An 18292-nucleotide genomic window follows, 5' to 3' on the forward strand; every position below is an offset into this window, starting at 1 on the left:
TTAAGAAACGATTAACCAATAATAGTTGACCGTTACTATCGGTTCAGTTACATAGGTTAACTTGTAACCTATTACAATTTTTTTCACATTTTTACTCCTTAATTTAAAAAAATACAAATTGACACTACATAATACTTAATACATATATATACTACTTTTGCACATTTTTATATTATTTTAAAGTTTCGACACACAAAAAATACATAATTAATCATACAATAAATTTAAGCACATATCAATTAACAATATTCCAAAATACCATCAAAGTTTCAAAGATATATATTTACTAAACATAAAATAAACATGATAACTCAAACTCTCTAATAACTCCAACATAAGGTAAATGAAACTTCTATGATGTAGTACGGCAAACCACAAAAAATTAACTCTAATATCACATCACCAATACCCAAGGTCTTGGCTTCCTCCAAAATAGAATTTGTCCCATCAATCTTAAACCTGGATTTTTTCTTTTTAATATATTTTATTATTTTTCTTGTCAACTAAAATATAAAATATATATTTCTAAAGTTAAATAAATAATTAAAAATAAAACATCGATAATAATAAAGTAGTTTGAAATCTTGAACTTACCTTTTCATAGCACTAGTAACTCGATTTGCAGCACTTGTAATCAATTTGCAGTAGTCGTGACTCAATTTATAATAGTTGTAACTCAATTTGTAGCACCCTTAATTCAATTTGCATCCCTCAATTTACAAGTTGAATTTGTCTGTATAAATAATTAGGATGATAGGTTGTCATATATAATAACAACCAAGAAAGAAAAAAAATAAAAGAACGAGTCTCCTAAATTAATTTGAATAGAATTGCTTTAAAGAAAAATATAGTTGATAATAAAATTTCAATTTTACTAGGATTTGTTTAGCGATATTTAAAATTTATATTATAATTTAATAAAGGTTAACCATCGTTTAACCATTTTATCAAAGACTGTAACCATTAATCTTTATTTTTAATAATTTAATAAAATCAAAATCGTTTGCATCATGAAGAACATATGGGTTGCCATGTGCATCATTAAAAGTCATGTGCCATATAATGAAGGATGGCGCCAAAGTCCAAAAGGCTCCTAATCATTTGAACAATGCTTCTCAACACACAATTAGGCGCCAATGATGAAAATGAACAACACCAGTCGACCAAAGCAACACACACCAGTCGTTTGAATGCACAAGGGTTGACCATCATCACTATTTAGCTAAGAGGAGAATCAAGGCAAACTGAATAACACCATGGATTTTCATCATTAAGTGTTGTAATTTATTATTTAAAGATTACGTATGTTTATGGAAATGTCTAGCCGAACCAATACATGTCTATTCGGCCATTCTCCTTCACTTCCTATATAAAGTCAATGTCTTGACATTTATAAGGCATCCCTTTCTTGCATATCAATATAATTGCGAGGTTATCCTTTTTGCTTAAGTTCTTTAAGAACTTATCAAGTGCTTAGATGCTAGTGACGTCAACCTTTCTTCATTCAATTGATACTTGTGTTTCTTAGTTCCTTGTAACTAGTGGGGCTAAGTCCTTTGTTACCACCCATTAAACAATTTATAAGGTTTGGTGTTAGCCTTTTTTATAACCTAGTTTCTTCCTTAATTGCTTAAGATACTATCCACCATAGTCCCTTTGATTCATGCCATCACCACGCCTAAACAATCCTCTTCCGTAGCTTACTCTATCATCATCAACTTAGCCTACCCTTTATCACCATTCATCAACTACCAAACCATTCTTTTTGAGCCTATCTTCACGGATATGCTAGCTCATTCATTAGATCCACAATCAAGGGCACAAGTGTCTTACATCAAGTAGTATCAGAGCGTACATTTATTAGTCACTTTTTCCAAAGCGGTGCCTAAACTTTTTTTAGTCAATTCAGGTGTCTAATGTTACAAACATTATCTCTTTAGGTGTCTTGACTATAACGATCATTAAAAAAATCGTTAAGTAACACATGTCGCATTTAAGTAATTTTGAAAATTTTATTTAAAAACTTAAAAGTATTATTATATTTAAAAAACTAATTTCTCTTAAATTACAAAAACAACTCCAAATCCAAAAAAAAATCTCAAATCCCTAACCTTACCTCCCTTGCAGGCCACGACCACCCCTATCGACGTAGTCATAACCATCTCTATAGTCAGACGTCATCTTCTTTATCGTCAATTAGCCGTCAAGATAGCGTGGTGTCGCGAGAGCGTCGGGGGTCGCATGATTCATCGACTCGATTTCTAGTGGCTTTTCATTGGGCAATTGTTCGTCTAGTGGTGTGGTCGGGTGGAAGTTCACAAAGCTAAAGGGTGGTCAACGTGAATTTAGGATTTAAAATTGGGATTTCTAAAATTTTGAGGTTTTTTAAAAAATAAATAAATTGGATTTTTTTAAATATAATTTTAGTTATATTTTATTTTAAATAAAACTTTTAAAATTATATAAATATGACTGGAAAAAATAATGTTTGTACCATTAAACAACTCAATTCACTAAAAAAAAGTTATTAAGCATTATTTTAGGAAAAGCGGAGTATGGGCAAATTTTTTATATTAAGATACAGAAAATTATTGTTATTCCCATACACTTCAAACTTGATTATTTATATTTGATTTCATAATGAAAAATCCATTTATGATATTGCCGCATTTCTATCGGGCAGCCTGAGAAACAGCAATTATGCATAATGTTTTGAACATTTGTATAGGCGCGTCTGGGTCTAGACAAATCTGTCTTGAACTGAAAATTGAAGTACCATAAGTCTGCCTTGCGCTTATGTGCCTCATTGGGAAAGGTCAATGAAACCAATGTTTCACTTGCCATATAGTGGGAACCATTCAGTAAAATACACTCAAAAATCAAAGCGAAAAAGCTAAGCATGAAAAAATGAATATGTAAGATGGGCATAACTAAAAATGGAACCTTTGATTTGATTTTTTTTCCTTAACGTAAAATAGATCAAAATCGAACCCTATTGAAAGGAAAAGAAGAAAAGGACGATCGTTTCTTTCCAACAGATGGCATAAAAAGAGAGATAAAGTGAGAGAGATGGGGGACCTAATCATCTGCAATTAAAAAATTGGAACGTCTTTGGATTTACTGTGCATGGACATAAAAAAAATCAAGCGCCAGATCAGGAGTCAGGTGAGATTGATTCAGAAGAAACTTCATTCAACTTGGTCGCAAGAGATTCAGCCAGCTTTGACAGAATGCCATTGCAGAGTTCCATTGACGGCCTCAGTTTCATATGCTGCAAAAACTAAATTAATAGCCACGTTAAGCAAATGATTTGAGAATTATTTCTTAACTACTTATTTTATATTTTCTGTAACATGCCCCGCCTTTAAACAATAAGAAAGCTAACAAGTAGCTCCACATAAACTATCCAATGTCTATAAAGAAAAAATAGAACATATTCCATTATGTTTACCATCCAAAAGATAAATCATGACCAGCTCCACATAAACCATCCAATGGCTATAAAGAAAAAAAAGCATATTCCGTTATGTTTGACCATCCAATAGATAGATCATGGACAGCTTTATATAATTTTTGGTATATATGTTTCATGGTTCATTAGGAACAATAATACCAGGAAACAAATCAGACTAACTTCCATGAAAAATGATTAAATAAAATCTGTTATATAAGTTAAGGAATAGCAAAAAAGAAGAAATATGTATCTTACCTCCTGGTAAAAATCATTTATCTCCTCCTCTGTAAGGCCTCCATCCTCGGTAGAGTTTTCTTCCCAGCCAAGAGACCGAAGGAATGCAATCTCTTCTTCCTCTGAATGAACCATAGCAGTGGAGCTAAAATCCTTTTCGTCATCATTAGAAAATCTTTGAGGCTCTTGACAGACATCACCATTGCTAGTTGAAGCAGTACCTTTCTTATTAGCATGAGCTGTCACAGACGCACCAACTATTTCTTTTGTAACTTCAGATTCCTTTGTGGTAGAACATGAAATATGAGGGTCTGAATCTGAGAGACTAGCAGAAGAGTTAGATGGGGTCTTCTTCTTCAGGAGATTAAAAAAATCATTTCGGCTCCGAGTTTGAGCCAAAGAAGGCCTCTTTTCCGCATTGAACCCAGATATTGGATCCAAGGGAGCTACCTTGGGCTCCCCAACAGAAAGCTTCGAGATATTTGAGTTTCTTGCGGCAGCCGATGGAACAGGAGCAATGGCACGTTGGCTAGTAATAACTCTGCTGTTTGCAATTGTTGTTGGAATGGCAATGTCTTTTTTAGTAGGTGATGAGCCCCCATTCTCCCATCCTGGTTTGAGAACCAAAAGCTTACCAGATGTCTTGGGCATATCAGACTTGAAATGTCCACTATGAGGAGATTGATTACCATTATGAATAAAAGAAGGCTGCTGCTGCCCACTCTTCACAGCCATATTTACATCACTTGTTCTTGATGCTGGTTTGGCTTTTGATTTATCCACTGAATTGAGAACCTAGTCAGAAATTAGGTAATTATTAATACTTTTGAATGTCTATTACCTGGAATATATAACTATTAATGAGTGGTTCTTCCATACATGCAGTGGATGGTTAATGCAAGGGAGAACTTTAGGGCCACTTCATGAGCAGACAGCATATTAGCTAACTATGGTTAATCTTAGCATTTAAATTTCAGTGAAAATGTACAAAAGCAGCACCACTCTATATCAGAATAGTCAGATGATAAACAGAAGTCCTCATGGACTTCAAACCATCCGGCATAAACAAAACCAGCATTGGAAAAGACACGAGTTGCTTAGGTGATGGATGAATAGGTCTAGAATAACCTTTATTCTATTTAAATTCTAATTCGTCAAGAAGATAGTGATAGGCTCCTTAAAAAGTTATACTGTTCATCAATTGACTGTATTTAATTGATAGTATTCATTAAACAAATTGCATCAGAGCCTTATCCAAAGAGCAAAACAGAAGATCCAGCTTGGCATTCTGATGTAGGAGCTTTATCTATTCTATAATATTTATTATTTCAGTTTCATTTTATAATATATATTAATTAAACATGTGATACATGGCAAATGCTAGGGCTATTATGTACTTTTAGGGTTAAAATCTAGGGTTAGATTATAACTTTGCTTGAAAGAAAGGAAGCCTATATAAATAAGTTGTAGGCTTTACAGCCAAGATAATTATTATATTTTTCTTTGAATTAATAGAGAAATAGAGGTTTTCACAGCCCTAAGTTGTCTAAAGCTCCATCCTCTTTCTTAATCATCTGTTTAGTCGTATTTATTTTAATTGTTGCTGTTTTCCCCATTAAACTACATTAGCTCCAGATCTTCTATAGCTAAGGAATGACGTAAAATGCGGAACAATAATTCAGGTTTACAGCCAAGATGATTATTATCATATTTTTCTTTGAATTAATAGAGAAATAGAGGTTTTAACAGCCCTAAGTTGTCTAAAGTTCCATCCTCTTTCTTAATCATCTGTTCAATCTTATTTATTTTAATTGTTGCTGTTTCCCGCCCTTAAACTACATCACCTTCAGATCTTCTATGGCTAAGGAATGACATAAAATGAAGAACACAATTCAGGTTTTCATACAACTTAATCTTTTTATCGGTGCACCTAACAGAAAGACAAAGACTAGCATTCAATCTCGAAGAGAAATAAAAATTAGGAAGCAAGAACAAAATCTTATATTTAGAGGATGAAAAGCATAAAGAAACAAGACATAAGCAATCGCAAGTCAGAAAATAAAAAAAATGGTCATCATAATGCATCTCAAACCTAAAACACTATATTGTTTCCATCAAGCCATTTTCAATGTGAATTAGTATGACCAACGAAAAGAACCTGTATCATTTTTCTATCAAAATTTTGGTGATATTTCCTTATATACAACTTGTTCAACAAAAGATATAGTCCAGCACATAAGTACCAAAGTAAAAGTTTTCAAATAACATAGAAAACCAAAATGCAGATAGATAGGAAATAGGTATAAAGAAATATTCAGTATACAATGTCTGATCAATATAAATAATGTACAAGAAGGCAGAAGGAAGAGGGAAGGGAACCAAAATTGTTTAATACGGAGTAAAACTACAAATTAAACAGCACTAGAGAACTATATTTTTCAAAAAGTGAAGGCAAATAGCTTACCGAACCCTTGGGCATTGAATGTGTCACTGGTATTAGTTGCCTTGATTGCTTAATGGCCAGCTCCTTACGCCTTTGAGTATTGACAGATAACTGTATCAAATACAATTGTCTAGTTAATCACAGATATAGGTTATAATTTATACATGCAATAAGAACTGTATGAGCCTGTTACCTGGGAAGCAGTACGTGCTCGTGAAGGAGCTTGTGCTAGTGCTACTGCCATATTAAGAGCAGATGTGGAACTTGGAACCCCAGAAACTGGGGTGGAAACAGTTAGGGGAACAGGAAGGGAACCTGTGCTACTACTACTTCCAACCACAGTAGGTGATTCTGCCAAAGCTGAGGTCCATCCTTCCCCATCAATCAAAGCTGAATTGCCAACAGATAAACACTGAGAAACTGAGCTCAAACCAGGAGATGTAACTCTAGCAATCTCAGGCACTGATTGCCTCTCTTCTGTTCCAAGAGAGGGAAAATCTTTCCGAAATGCAGCCTTCTGGATGCTACTCCCAATAGCACCCCCAGAAGCCAGACCTTTGCCATTGTTATTGTTACTATTAGTGATGTCTCTTGAGTCCACTGCAGTCCTTTGAGGCGAAGGCTCAGCCTGTTTCCTAGAGACCATAGAATGAGACTGCCGAAATGTATCAATCTCCACCCTAGAGGTCGATATACCTCCTAATTTCTCAACACTACTCGTTAAAATACTTTCTAAATGGTCAGAAGAATCACTGTCCCAACGAACACCAAAGTTTAACCTCTCCTTATCCCATTCTCGATCCCTATCACGATGACTCCTACTAAAACTACTATAAGCATGCCTTGAAGAACCATTACTAGAACTCCTCCGTGAATTCAAGGAAGATGCCCGATTCAGAAATGCAAAACTAGGGGAATCAAAATCACCAATATTCCTAGAGCTTCTACTTCTCCCATGATGTGGCAATGAAGAAACATCTAATATAACAACAAGAATGGAGTCATTATATATCCCCATAAACAAATACAGAAATTCCTACTATGACAAATTGACAACTACTAAGTATTAATGCAATGAAAAAGACATAGGCCATAAAAATGGAAAGAAAGAGCATAATAGGAGATACAGATTCCACAGTAACATTGTAATCAAGAACAAATATAAGGAGAAACGTAATGGATGTTTACAAGGGTACCTGAGAGAGAAGAGGAGGAAGCAGTGTGGGCTGAATTGCCACCGCCGCTAACAGTGCCCGTATTTCTCAACCATTCTGGAACTAATTCTGGTTCACTTCTTTCCATAATGGAAAGTGAACATGATAATCAGAGGGGAAAACCTTCTTCAACCTTCGTAAAACCCTAACCCACCAAATTATTTTTTATTCATAGACAAATCACAAACTCTTAACCCTGTCGCTGGTCATTCAACTCAGGATTCAGTAGGCAGTTCAACAAATGGAAAAGAAGAATTGTTTGATTAAAAGGAACAGAATTTTAACACAATTGTAAAACCACTAAAATAAAGAGCTAATATTTTAGTTAACTCTCTCCCTTTATCACCATCTTTGATTTAAAGATGACTCTCATATTGCTGATTTTCTGGACTCAAATAACCCTCATAATTTCTAATAAATTAAAGAAATCCAAGATAATAGAAAATTCTCATAAATCAGTTCAATTAGGAAAATAACTCTAAAATAACAATAAATTTGGAGTAAGATTGAGAACCCTGGATTAAAATTTCAATTATAAGTTCCCAAGCGCCAGAGTTTGAACCGAAAGGTGCAAAGAAGAAAAATTTCTAGACAAAATGACGAGGGTAGATGAAGGAAACGAGAGAGTCCTAACCCTAGCCTCCGCTACGATTTTGGGAATTGTCTAATTAACGTAACCATTTTTCAAATAACCGTTATCCCAATCTAAATAACGCGTTTAATTTTCCGGGAAAGATGAGAAAGGATAATAACGATGTAAGACAGAGAGAAAGAAAACGAGAGAGAGTTCCAGTGGAGCAGAAAAGCAAAAAATTGCCAGTTTTTTTTTCCTTTTTTGAATCCCCCAAAATAAATTAGGGTTTTGTTTCTTTAGTTTGTTTCAAGACGGTGGCGCAAGCCCCCTGCTGTGTGTTTCTTTTCTCGTTCTATTAAAATAAAACATTATTTTTAAATTACTTTTCCATATTATTAACTATAATATTAATATTAAATCAAAAAAAATTTAAAAAATAAATCAAAAACTATAATATTGATATTTTACATATAATTTTTATTCTCTAATTATTCAAATCAGAATTATTAATTATAATATTTTAATAAAAAAATACTTTATAACGTTAAATTAATTTGTGCACTAATTATATTCAGATAATTTTTTAAATTATTATATTAAATTTAAATGTAAAGTCATACCTAGTATTAATAATTTCATTTATGAATAAATTTTTATTTTTCCATATTATCTCATAGTTTGAATTAATTTTATCTCAATTTTAAATAGTTACAGCTTATGTGAATATATTTTTTATATTATCCAACATTAATGATTTTTATTTTTATTTTTTACAATACCGTAATTTAAACATCTTTAATTTAAAGATTTAGTGAATTATGATTAATTTATACATTATATAAAAATAAATTCAATATAAAAGATAAAAAGTCGATAACAATAATTCCAACATAATATATGTGTGTATGTGCATTTACGAACAAATATCTTTTGAAATTTTAAATAATAGTTTAATCGATCACAGCAAGAAAAAACTTTTGCTCCATAAAATAAATACAATATAAAAAATTAAGTAAAATATATAAACGGTCACCGACCACCGTCTATAAGCTGATACTTTTTTAGTCATCCAACTTTAAAATTTATAAAATAGTCCATTGACTACATGTCGTTGTGTTATTGAGCCATCGATTATTAAAAGTTACAAAATAATCAGCTGGTTATTCCTATGTTTCAAATTCATCTTTTTCCATTAGAAAAACTGACGACCGTTTTAGGTAGACGTTAATCTGCTGACTAGGATATTATAAAAATCATATTTTAATGATGTAGACCGACATCGTCGCTGCTGTTAAGCACTGGCTCGGTGATATAATTGAGAGCTAATCTACAAAATACAACTCAAACAGTTTTAGGATTATATTTTATCATATCTCAATTAAACAAGTTAACATCTAACTCAAATGACCAATACTTTTTAACTGCAAAGGATGAATCATTAACATATGAATAATTGGCTGACTATTTATAGCTTTTAATAGACGAGAGACCTAACAAAACAATGTCATATAATTAGATGATCATTTTATAATTTTTAATAGTTGAAAAACTCAATAAAACAATATTTTATAATCATTGGACTATTTGTATATTTTACCCAAAATTTCTAGTAAGAGGTAATATATAAGAATTATCCATGCCTCAAATAAATTAATTTTAACTAAAAATTGAAAGTCAATTTTTTATTATGCTAGTGGTTTAATGTCAATACATTCCAGAACAAATATATAAGAGTGTATGAATATAATGATTAAAAATATCTGAACAAATAATATATTATATTTACCTAAGCTCTAAACTAATACAAAAAATGATATTATCTGAAATCCAACTAAAACAATCCTTTTACGATTGAATAAACTATATAAAGGAGTACTAAAATTCAAGTATTTTTAATATTAAAATTAAAATAGTACGTTATAATCGATAATATAATTAATAAGTAACAAAAACAATCATTCAATTGTTAACTCAATTATTAACAGAAAAATAATCATAATTTGATGGGTCAAAATCTTATAATTTTGTATTAATAAAATGATGACGTAGGATATTATCTTACTGAAAGATTTTGTTTTATAAAGAATGTTACATTAAATTTCTCACACTGTTTTGTTATAAATTAATAAAATTAGTAATTGTAACATAATTTTTTGAACTTTAATGATGAAAAGAGAAATTGATCAAACTTTTGGTGATTGTTGGTATAATTTACTCTCCAAGATTAATGTTTTCCACGTGGCACCGCGTATAATCTCTTTATCTTTCTCTCTCAATCGCGACGGCGTTTACCAGTCTCACTGTCTCCCATTTTACCTTCTTTTTCTTTTTCTCTCACACTCTTCGAGTAGGCTATTTTGCGCTCCAATATTTCCCCCGGAAAATTGTGGTAACAAAGTTACGTTTTCCTTCTAAATTCTCATTTTGGAAACCCTAGATTACTTCAATTATAGTGATTTTAGATGGATTTGGCTCCATATGCATCCTTTACCTCGATTCCTTCAATGAGTTCGAAGAGCGGCCGAAGAAAGCCGAAACTGGAGCGCCGCAATGCAGCGAAGCACGTTGACTTTGATGCAGCTTCGTTTTCTTCGTCTCTCGATGATTCCTCTTCTTCTTCTCTAATCACGAGATCGCTCTATTTGTACGAAAAAATCAGCTTCCGTATACAAGGAACCGATGGCGATTTCGACCTTATTTGTCGGACCTTGGGCCTTTCCGGGGCTGAAGATTTTTCAATTCCAACTGCCGCTTGGGAGGCCCGTAAAATTCGATCGTCGTCGTCGGATGTTCTGTCTCGGTCCAAATTGAACCGGCTGGATAGTCCTAAGGAAGAGACAGACAAGATAAAAGATGACACTCAAGTAATAGTCTCTGAATTAGCCGAGAGGGTTTTCGCTACTGATTTGACCAAGGATGGCTCGCCGGAGTTAAAGTTAAATGAGTGCTGTCGTGCCGATAGAAACTTGTTGGATGCTGCTACTACAACTGAGTTGAAGTCAAACGCATCTTGGGCTTCGAATGTTTCCGATGGCGGAGGGAGTAATGGAATTAAAGGGACTAGACCACCAGTTATAAAGCCGCCGCCGGTGATGAAGCTACCGGTAGTCGATAACTCATGCTCAACTTGGAATCTGTTTAGGGATTTTGCCCCCGAAGGTGACAAAGGATGTATGGCTCCGGTTCAATTACATTCATATTCCGATGAAGAAGAAGTTAAAGGAGAGGAGGATGGGGGTAATGAAGAAAATTCTGATGAGAGTTTAATGAGAATTGGTGAGACTGCAGCGCTTTCCGAGTCGTGTTTGTTTACAACTTCAAATGATGAAGATTCATCAAGTTCTACTACGGAGCCTACGTCAAATATTTCCCCTAATGGTAGGTTCAAAAGAACAATTACTTATTGGGAGAAAGGTGAGCTTCTGGGGCGTGGATCATTTGGGTCAGTTTTCGAAGGGATTTCTGAGTAAGTGATGAAATACTGCCTTTTATTTATTGTCCAACTTTATTTCCGGGTTGGTTAAATGCTTTTAGGTAGTTATTTTAAAAAAATGAAGTTAATTTATCTTTTGATGTGTGCAACCTAGTTTGGGATTAAGTGCAACAATCATCGTGTTGTCGCTTGGGGCGGCACTCTTTTAGAGATTAGAAAGCATCCAAGGGTAAGAGTTGTTCTTGGTGTTAGTTAAGCATCTAGGGGTGCACACTGCATTAGGATCTTTGAGATATGGCGTAAATTGTTGAGATTTTGGATTATCTAAGGGTCTAGCATCTAAGCTATTTGTTGGCTTCAGTTCTTAGGGACAGAAGGAATATCTATTGATACTATTTCCAAAATTGCTAGGAAAAGCCCATTTTATCCTACTAGCAATTAATTTGTCATCTACTTGTCTAATGGATTATGTCTTGCTTTTATTTTTAAAAGAGATGTTTTCCGTTTAGTCATGCTTTACTAATTATTTATTTAATTCATTTCCTTGTAGCGATGGATTCTTTTTTTGCCGTGATGGAAGTTTCATTGCTTGATCAAGGAAGTCGGGGGAAACAAAGTATTATCCAACTTGAACATGTAAGTCAGACTTTGTCTTTTAATTCCTTAAATGTTCATTTTCTTGAAACATCCATCTTCTTGTCTGTCTGATTTAATTTCTTTATTCCCTTTCTTTTCCAGGAGATTTCTCTTTTAAGTCAGTTTGAACATGAAAACATAGTTCAGTATTATGGCACAGAAAAGGTACAAACTTATGACGTTTACCTTGGCAATAGACCTTGTAATTTTGCTTCTTTATTGTCTAATGTTTTCTTTTGATTTTATGGTCTTTGCAGGATGACTCCAAATTATACATCTTTCTTTAGCTTGTAACCAAAGGCTCCCTTTTAAACCTGTATCAGAGGCATCATCTCAGAGATTCTCAGGTCTCTGCATATACAAGGTAGATTCTGCATGGACTGAAGTATCTTCATGACCAAAATGTGGTTCACAGGTAAGTCAAGCGACTGCATGTTATTGTGCAATTATCTATGTACCACTTAAAACTTCTATTTTTTCCTCTAGCCAAATATGAAAAATGATATAAACATTTCTTCACCCTTTTTTTATAAGATTTGAAGGCCTCATTAAAAACCTCCTTCTTGATTAATGGAGCTTTTATGGAAGCCCCTTAATCAGCGGAAGGAGAAAAAAAGTGCCTTAGAAACTTCATTAAAGAAATAAGAATTACACCCCAACAAAAGATAAAACAAATAACCCTTACAAAAAGCAACAACCCCCTTTTGAACAATACCCAAAAACCCAATCGAACCACGCTTATAACATAAAATTCAGCCTATACCAGCCTTAGCTAAAGCATCAGCATCCATATTTGTTGTCCTTGCAACCCATCTAACAACCCCTAAAAAATTCTAAGTGTAACAACTATATCTCTAAAAATAGAAGCATACAGAACTGGGCAAGAATCAACATTGTTAATCTAGTCTACTTCTACCCTGCTATCACTCTCAACAATCAGTCGATCTTTAGCCATCCCTTGGATAGAGGCAAAGTAATAAAAACCCCTTTGAATAGCTTTAAGGTCCATCAATGTTGGAGGTCTCGAACCCGCAGAGTCCTGAAAAGATCCTAGTATAGCACATGAATGATCCCTTAAAATACCTCAAAGACCACTTTTCTTCCAATCACCACTAGTGGCAGCATCAACATTCAGTTTTATGAAGCCCATAGGAGGAGGTAACCGAGGGATAATAGAAGACTTCAGAAAATTGTAGGATGAATAAGAATCCCCTATTGAAGGATCAAAAATTAAGGCATCCTTAGGAATAGAAATATCCTTATGCTTAGCTAGGAACTAAGTAGCAAGCCTAACTCTTGCTAAGAAGAATAGTTTTGTCTAATCAAGCTTCCCCCCTTCAAAAACAATAAAATTTCTGATTTTCCAAATTGTCCAAATAACTGCCCCAGGAATGAATGTCCATATAACCGAATTGATTTCAACTCATCCCAAGCTAGGAGAAAAGTTTTAGCATCTTCATGAAAAACAGAACTGAACCTCCAAAATTTTAAAAATTTATTCCAAAGGGACCACACTACCGAACAAGTAAAGAATAAGTGCGAGGAAGACTCCTCAACCTTTTTACAAAGAGGATATAAATCATCCTCAATGCCTTGAACTCCTCTTTTTAACCAATTCTGTTTTAACAGCAAGTCTTTGCAGCACAATTTGCCACATTAATGTTTCAACTCTTGAGGGTACCAAACCACTCCAAACAATCTTCTTCCAGAACCGAACCTCTTCTGGACCTGTCACACACCACTTAACACAAGAACTGACTGTAAAAACCCCATCCCCACTGCCTTTCCAAATCAAGCTATCATTGAAATCCTTAGACAGAGAAACAGAAGAAATCATGCTCATCAAATTACACCATTGTTCTAGCTCCTAATCATTTAAATTCCTTGTTCTCACATCCCAAATCCAGCCCGATGTATGAAAATCCCCAAACCCACAAATCTTGCCAGATTTATTAGAAGCAATCTGAAACATTCTTGGAAAAAAAACCTGTACCGGATACTCCGCAGCCCAAATATCTTGCCAAAAATGGATATTCTTACCATCACCAACATGAAAAACTATAAAGACTACGAAACTTTGAACCAAAGGAGTTTTGCTTGAAGTAGTTATTAACCACTGCTCTCCACTGCCAAGAAGTAGTAGGCGAAATCTTGCTATCAAACAATAACCTTGATGAATCAATGTTATATTTACTACAAATAAATTTCCTCTAAATAGAACTTCTCTCATTTGCAAACCTCCAAGCCCATTTCCCTAGCAGTGCTCTGTTCATAGAATTGAGATTCCGGACTCCCAAACCTCCCTCATTCTTCGATTTACACACTTCAGCCCAATTAACCCAGTGTATTTTCTTAATTCCATTACCCCCTCCCCATAAAAAATTAGACATAATTGAATTTAAAGACTTAAGAATTGAAGCTGGAATTTTAAACATTGACAAGAAGTATGTAGGCAGTGAACACAAAACCGATTTGATCAATACCAATCTGCCAGCTAAAGATTGAGTAGCTGCCTTCCAATCTGCTAGTTTTGTGTGAAAATTCTGCACGACCGGTTCCCAAATAACTGATGAATTCTTACTAGCACCTAGGGGAAGGCCTAGATAGTTAGAGGGGAAACTTCCAACTGCACAGCCAATGGAATCAGCCCAACTTTGAACATCCTCTTGAGAGATATTAATTCCGAACAGTCTGCTCTTCTTAAGGTTTAGTTGCATCCCTGACATAACCGCAAAAACTCTAAGCACCCTCTTCACATTCATAATCTGAGTCTGCGAAGCTCCACAAAAAATTATTAAGTCATCCGCAAATTGCAAGTGTGTAAGATTAAAGGACCCTTCCGCCTTTCCAACAGTCATACCCGAAAATAATCCCTCAGAAACAGCCCTTAGGATTAATAAATTCAACAATTCCCCTACTAGATTAAATAATAAGGGTGAGAGTGAACAGCCCTGTCGAAGGCCCTTGGTCATTGGAAACTCCTCCGATGGAACCCCATTGACTAACACCGAAATCGAAGCTGTTCTAGTGAATCATGATTTGTTTGCATAAATAATGTATCTTCTTGGAAGACATTTAGACTTTGGAGTCAATAATGTGATGTAATTTGATCATAGAAGTTTTTCTCAGCATTTTACTTATTATATTGTATTTATTTTTCCCTTACGGTTAAGGTTGGGTGTCTCTTTCCTAATGTGGCATCTGTTGTAGTTATGAGTTATGACATTAAAAATAAAAGTGCTTTTACTATCTTCTACCTAAGTCATCAGACACTTTGAATATTCTGCTCTCAAGGCTCATTTACTTGTTTGGTGATACAGGGATGTTAAGTGTGCAAACATATTGGTGGATGCTAGTGGATCGGTAAAGCTTGCAGATTTTGAGCTGGCAAAGGTTTTTATCCAATCCTAAGACTTTAATCATGTTTCTTTTTTTGTATCTTTTAAGAAAGTCAAATCAACAGTAGTCTTGATATCGGTGTTGGTGCATGTTCTCAGGCAACCAAGTTGAATGATGTTAAATCATGTAAAGGGACAGCATTCTAGAATGCCCCCGAGGCTTGTCTCTCTATTCTTTTCTTTCAGAAGTGATAACCCGTTATAGTTGTTTGATTTGTGTAGAATATCAATTTCTTCGGTATTAGAAATACTGCTTGGGCAGGGTTGGTACACTGTGCACCCCCCCTTTTTCCCGCTAAAAATGGGTAAAATTACCCTACAGAAACTGTAAAGCTATAAATTGGTAAACCTTCATCCTCCGCCCGCACTCAAAATTTTAATTCAATTATGCCCCTAATAAAAAAAGGGAAAATATCTGTTTTTTCCCCTGTGCTTGAGATCTTTCGCTGTGTAGCTGAGGTATACTGACTCATGACTATGAAAAAGAAATGATGGCATACATTCTTAGTAAATATTTTTCTTCTATATTAGAGTACTGTAGGTATTCAAGTTATCAGAATACTCAATCATGAAAAGAATGATGACCTTCTTTGCAGATATATCTGTATAGTGGACAAAAGGTGTAAATCACTCTTGCTGATCTATTATATTTTTTCTGAGGCTTCATTCATTGCCTGGATCTTAATATTTAGCTTACAATGAACACTTCTTTTGTCTTTTAGATCACCATAAAACTAGCAAATTAGTATTTGCTTAAGCAATTTTCATTGACTGATAGCTAATGTTTGATAATGTCTGTTCTCCCTTTCTGAAACACTGCTGGCCCCTTCTTAAACCATACATGAATTCTTAAGTTCCTAGTAGGATGGGTTCCAGTATATTTTTTCTATATAAACACACTGTTCTTGTTGCCCTTGCTGCAGTAGTAGTAATATATTTTGCGACACAGATTCACTGACTAACAATGATGACAAGTCTTCCTGAATTCTGATTATCGACTGTTGTACAGGTTGTCAATCAGAAGGGTTATGGATATGGACTTCCTGCTGATATATGAAGCCTTGGTTGTACTGTGTTGGAGATGTTAACTCGTCAGATTCCATACCATTATTTGGAATGCGTATGTACCTCTTCTTCCTGGTGCAAACATTAGTTTTGCTTATTATAAGTTAATGTAAAATTAAAATGGAGAGAAAAAAAAAGATTCTGAAAATTTCCTGATACGGACATTTGTTTCATATAATTTCCCCCTATAAGATCTATGCAGAAGTGTTATTGTTGAATTTAGTTTTGATGCTCTCCTTTCTCATGCACTTGTTGTGTGTTTAATGACATCTTTGGTGAAAATTGAAACAGATGCAAGCATTGTTTAGAATTGGAAGAGGTCAGCCAGCAGCAATTCCCGATTCTTTGTCCAAAGATGCCCGAGATTTTATCTTGCAATGCTTAGAAGTCAATCTTGATGCTCGCACAACTGCTGCTGTACTATTACAGCATCCATTTGTAAAGAGGATTCTTCCAACACACTCAGGCCCATCATCTCCTCGTATTGGTCGCCTATTTTGAATGTTCAGCCTTGAAACTAAATTGCAACAAGTGATCAGTTAAACAATACATGTTCCCCTCGTCATATGTTTATCTCTCTGCATTTATCACAACATATTAGCTATATATCATATCCTTTTAATGATGGGTGCATTTTTGTTATCAGTTGAGAACTTTATTTTCGTATTTGTGTGCAGAAAGTTAAGCATTGACGGAGTTCGGTTGTTTTAGGTTTTACATGGATGTTTTTGCTTTTGTATGAAGCCAGCACAGTTCATCATGGGGTAGAAGACAAATTTGCCTCCTCAAGTTCCTATGTTACTTCCTTTAGTTTTACCCCTACAGACTTCAAAGAGTTTGAAATCTGGTAGGCTGAAAACAATTCTAAAGCATTGACATAGATCTAAATCTGTTCTATAAAAAAAACATAGATCTAAATCTCCATGATGTAGAGAGCATAACTGCTCCTGATGTTAAATTGTTTGTCATAAGAGAAAATAAACTCAGTGATCGAAAATACCTTATAATATACGAATTTAATCAACTTTTTTTGGATTTGCCAAAATGACCAACAAATTCGCAACACAAATTACAATTTCGCAACTCAGTTTCCAATTTCGCAACGCGAATATGTAAATCGCATTGCGATTTTTCAAATTCGTGTTGCGATTTTTCAAATTCGTGTTGCGATTTTTCAAATTCGTGTTGCGATTTTCTAAATTCGCAAAGCAAATATGTAAATCACAATGCGAATTTGTAAATCGTAACATAGAAGTCAAATTCGTAACGCGAAAGTTAAATTCGTAATGCGATAGTCAAATTCGCAACGCGATAGTCAAATTCGCAACGCGATAGTCAAATTCGCAACGTAAATTTGTAAATCGCAACACAGAAGTCAAATTCACAACGTGATAGTCAAATGTTTTTATGCGAAACACAATATTAATTTCGCAACACAAATGTAAACAGTGTTATCGCAAATCATCTCTAACCTAAAACCCTAAATCACAACTCAGTCTCATCTCCATCTCTCACTCTCTACGACGACATCCGTCCCCATCTCTGACGAAATCCGTCTATCTCCATCTCTCAGAGCAACCCTCAGAACCATTCACGGTCAGAAATGGAAAATCAACCACCGAGGGTTAGTTTTTTTAATCTCTTATTTTTATTTTGAAATTTTTGTATTATTATTAGATTTTTCTTATATTGATGATAAATTTACTGGTAATTTCAATATATATAGATTAATCATTTCACTCAGATTGCTTAGTAAATTCATTCGGTTGCTGTCAATACTGCTAAACTGTTTAGTGTTTAACCCTGTGAAGTTAGTATTTATCTTTGTTTTGTCTTTTTGT

The 18292-nt window shown here is 34.3% G+C and overlaps 1 protein-coding gene and 1 pseudogene across 2 annotated transcripts; one reads left to right on the top strand and one right to left on the bottom strand.

The window, feature by feature from the left end:
- Positions 1–3028: 3028 nt before the first annotated feature.
- LOC120154354 lies at positions 3029–8158 on the bottom strand. Of its 2 annotated transcripts, none has more exons than XM_039166130.1 (5): positions 7328–8158; positions 6325–7109; positions 6153–6242; positions 3710–4483; positions 3029–3271 (listed from the first exon to the last, which is right to left on the bottom strand). In XM_039166130.1, the coding sequence occupies exons 1-5, from the start codon at positions 7431–7433 to the stop codon at positions 3155–3157; spliced, it is 1872 nt and encodes a 623-aa protein (XP_039022061.1). In that variant the 5' UTR covers positions 7434–8158; the 3' UTR covers positions 3029–3154. The 2 variants fall into 2 exon arrangements, with proteins under 2 accessions (XP_039022061.1, XP_039022060.1); XM_039166129.1 differs by having other exon boundaries at positions 3029–3280.
- Positions 8159–10328: 2170 nt separating this feature from the next.
- LOC120154373 lies at positions 10329–16967 on the top strand (annotated as a pseudogene).
- The last annotated feature ends 1325 nt before the right edge of the window (positions 16968–18292 follow it).

This window comes from Hibiscus syriacus, unplaced genomic scaffold (assembly GCF_006381635.1).
Source record: "Hibiscus syriacus cultivar Baekdansim isolate YM2019G1 unplaced genomic scaffold, ASM638163v2 tig00111128_pilon, whole genome shotgun sequence".
NCBI classification, from domain to species: Eukaryota; Viridiplantae; Streptophyta; class Magnoliopsida; order Malvales; family Malvaceae; genus Hibiscus; species Hibiscus syriacus.

Bases quoted from the DNA above. Each gene is read 5' to 3' on its own strand.
- LOC120154354 (XM_039166129.1), bottom strand. From the start codon at position 7,433: ATGGAAAGAAGTGAACCAGAATTAGTTCCAGAATGGTTGAGAAATACG. The intron at 7,110-7,327 runs GTACCCTTGTAA...TTGTTATATTAG, and splicing joins TTCCTCCTCTTCTCTCTCAG to ATGTTTCTTCATTGCCACAT. The intron at 3,281-3,709 runs GTAAGATACATA...CTATTAATTTAG, and splicing joins TAAATGATTTTTACCAGGAG to TTTTTGCAGCATATGAAACT.